Consider the following 3,988-nt stretch of genomic DNA (forward strand, 5'->3'; position numbering starts at 1 on the left):
CTTCCTTCCACTTCTCTCTCTCCATATTTCCTTCACCTCTTCTCTCTCCATCCTTCCTTCCACCCTCTCTCTCTCCATCTTTCCATCCACTCTTTACGCTCTCCAGTCTTTACCATCACTCTCTTCTCGTCTCCATCTTTCCATGCACTCTCTTCTCTTCTCCATGCTTCCATCACCCTCTTCTCTCTCCAATCTTTCCATACCACTCTCTTCTACTCTCATCTCAATCACCCTCTTTCTCTCCATCTTTTCCATCACTCTTCTCTACTCCATCCTTCATCCACTCTCTTCCTCTCCATCTTTACATCCACTCTCTTCTCTCGTCCATCCTTCCATCCACTCTCTTCTCTCTCCATCCTTCCATCCACTCTCTTCTCTCTCCATCTTTCCATCCACTCTCTTCTCTCTCCATCTTTCCATCCACTCTCTTCTCTCTCCATCTTTCCATCCACTCTCTTCTCTCTCCATCCTTCCATCCACCCTCTTCCTCTCTCATCTTTCCATCCACTCTCTTCTCTCTCCATCTTTCCATCCACTCTCTTCTCTCTCCATCCTTCCATCCACCCTCTTCTCTCTCCATCTTTCCATCTACTCTCTTCTCGCTCCATCTCTCCCTATATGGCTCTATCCCTCCTCCTGTCACTCTCCTCGCACTCGCCAAGCCACTGATGTTCCTTCTTGCATCTCTGTAGGAAGAGGAAGCTCACTTTATGCGCATGGTCAGCATCCTCCACGACCTCCTCATCTGCCAGACAGAGTCAAAGGAGAAGCGAGAGGAGCTAGTCAGGTGAGTGTGTTGCCCTCTGGTGGCAGGTGATGATGCCCCCTGGTGGAGGGCAATGGCGGGGTTATGTATATATTATCAAGAGCGGATAATACCGCTCTATAATATACCGGTATTATCCGCTCTTGATATTATATATAATATACAGATATCTGTCCCTTTCTTCTACACACAGATATCTCCCCCTCCTCTGTCTACACCAGCATACTCCCCCCTTTTCTTCTACACTAAATTATATCTCCATCTGTCTTCTACAATACACAATTATCTCCCCCTTCTCTTCTACATACAATATCTCGCCCTTTCTTCTACATACAGATATCTTCCCCTCTCTTTCTACACACAGCATATCTCCCCTCTCTTCTAATACAGATATCTCCCCATCTCAGTCTACACACAGGTATATCATATCGGCCCTCCTTTTCTACATACAGATATCTCCCACCTCTCTTCTACACACAGATATCTCCCCCTCTCTTCTACACAGCAGATATGCTCCCCCTCTCTTCTACATACAGATATCTCCCCCCTCTTTCTACACACAGGCAATAATCTCGGCCTCTCTTTCTCATCAGGCATATCTCCCCCTCTCGTCTGGGGCACACAGAATATCTTCGCCGCTCTCTTCTACACACATAATCTCCCGCCCTCTCTTTACAACAGCATATTCCCCTCTCTTCTCATACAGCATATCTCCCCTCTTTCTTACAATACAAGATACTCGGCCCCCTCTCTTCTACACACGCACAACCTCAGCGTTGAACGAGAGAGACCTCTCATCTAGACATCACAGAGGGAGAGATACTGACCCCCTGAGAATGACTGCCTAGATCTACATTACAGGTAATCTTCCCGGTCTCTTCCTACACACAGGAGATATGAGATGACCTCCCCCTCTCTTTCTTACACACACGATATTCTCCCCCTCTCTTCTACATACAGGATATTCTCGCCCTTTTTCTTGTTACTTACACACACGATATTTTCTCCCCTCCTGACGATTGGTTCACAGAATTACGAAGGAGTATCTCGCTACGAGATGAGGGATTCAATTACTGGTTACTTACAGACGTAGCACGAAGAGATCGATCCCCCTCTCTACATAACTCTAGGATTAGTGAGAGACTCGCGAGATCTTAGAGAGAGAGCATGAGAGAGAGGCTGATCTGATGTGGAGCACACGATATCTGAGCACGACCGATCGATGAGAGTATTGACTGATGCGACGAAGCTGACAGAGAGATGAGATACTCGGCCGGCGTGAGAGAGCTTAGAGGTGTCTTACCATTGATCACGCCGGACGCTACAATAATATATTTACAATACATATTTCGTTTGCTGTTTTACTTCTGATATGTAGTTTCTAATTGGTAAAACTCAATTCATCACCGTCAATCTTTCGCCATGAGTTACCCCTCTACCCTTTAACTCCTGCCTCAAGGGGTCTGGACAAGGATTATGATTCAGATTTCACCGGACGTGTGTTTGAGTGTCTTCGTCTGCGTTCGCTTGCGTGTCTTGTAGAGAGTTATTTTCTGTTGGCTCGCTGTACTACGTTTCTACATACAGGATATTCTCCCCCTTCTTTTTACGTTTTACTAGACTGATTTTATGATTCGCTTCCATCCGGTCATTGGACTTATTGTCTCCTATACAGGTATTTACTCTTGACGTCACTCGTCGCTCTACGCATCATAAATTGAGGGTCAGGAATTCTTGCGCCTCAACTTGCTATTTCGACTTCAACCATTAATCGTTCGCGTCTTTGGTGCTGATCCATTGGATCACGAAATTTTTCATTCTCCCCTCTCATACTTCAATTTCAGCACTCACAAAATTATTCTTTCCAGGATTTTAGTCGTTCTAGGAAATTTCGTTTTACATACAGATATTCTTCGGCTTAACTTAGAACTTTCATTTTACTTAATTTTGTGTGGTTTGATCTCACGCACGACATCCAATATTCTTCGGCTCTAATCCTCATTTAATTAAATTTAATATTCAATTCAACAGGATATACATTTCTCTTCACCCTTCTCAGTTCACAAGTAATTCTTGTGAGCGATATTCTCGCTTTCTTCATCCACACAATATTTCTTCGCGCTCTCGCGCGGCCTCTTCTTTACTGGTCTTTCCTATGCTGACACTCTCCTGATTGACTTCTATCTGTCTCTAAACCTACTTAATCTCTTTCGTGTCTGTGACCAGTCTTCAACTAGTTGTATTAGTTGAGTCGCCTCACCGCTCCTTTTTTATCACCTCAACTCTGTGACGCCATACATTTTGCATCTCTTCTCTAGCACGAAATATTTCTGTTCTTACATAGATGTCTACATGCAGACAATTTCAGTCGCAAATCTCTCTACTTCTATCTTTCTTGTCTCACTCATGCAACTATCGCTCAAGCGTTGAGTCTTCCTCTCTGCGCGCTTCCGTGCTTTCGTTTCTCCGTATAGTTCATACGCTCCGTCCGTCTCCCGTCTCTTTCTACACTACAGGACTGATTCTCTATACGTTTCTTAACGTTTAACAAGGATTTAGGTCTACGCGTCTACATCTTTCGACTACTATAACACTTCTCAGGGATTATACGTCTCGCTCGTCTCTTCTATTTCTGTACACGCAGATTATTATTCTCCACGGTCTTGTTTCTGTCTCTATAGCGTCCCGAATTAATTTGATACCCGTCCTTTATTTCTGTGGTGAAGCCAACAGCACACATCCGCACTCTCTGTTTACTTTATCCGATATTACTCCACTCATCTCCCCTCGCGCTTAATCATCCATTGGCATGTAGTATTCCTCCCACTACGTCTAATCGTGAGCGAAAACTAGATGGATCCATCTCGTCAGCTCTCTCCTCATGTCTATCACACACGGAATATCTTTCTGCTAACTTCTTACGGTGATATTACGTGTGAAGTGCCATATAAGGCGCAGACTACGGGTTATTCGTCGTAGTTAAAACATATGTAAGGCAGATTATGCAAATATAGTAATGAGGGTTTGCAGAGATATAGTATAGGGAATCAAACCTATATTATATAGACACGCGGAATGTGGATAACAAACGAGCAGTTGCTCTGAGTGGTGTCGACATTGCATCTCCGTCATAGCGCTTCTCTCGTTTTACTCAACAGAGTTCAATCACGTCTATGTGAGAGACAAAGTTATCTTTAAAATATGCAATATATCCTCGCCTCA

At 44.2% G+C, this 3,988-nt stretch overlaps 1 protein-coding gene across 1 annotated transcript in view; it reads left to right on the forward strand.

Annotated features, from left to right (window-relative positions):
* LOC106811956 (synembryn-A-like) overlaps positions 1-791 on the forward strand; it is a 27,047-nt gene extending 26,256 nt beyond the window's left edge. The window contains exon 5 of the mRNA XM_014815700.1: positions 693-791. Within this exon, the coding sequence (XP_014671186.1) occupies positions 693-791 (99 nt within the window). The remainder of the gene's footprint in view (positions 1-692) is intronic.
* Positions 792-3,988: the final 3,197 nt, after the last annotated feature.

The sequence above is a fragment of the Priapulus caudatus genome, unplaced genomic scaffold (genome assembly GCF_000485595.1).
Source record: "Priapulus caudatus unplaced genomic scaffold, Priapulus_caudatus-5.0.1 Scaffold595, whole genome shotgun sequence".
NCBI lineage: Eukaryota > Metazoa > Priapulida > Priapulimorpha > Priapulimorphida > Priapulidae > Priapulus > Priapulus caudatus.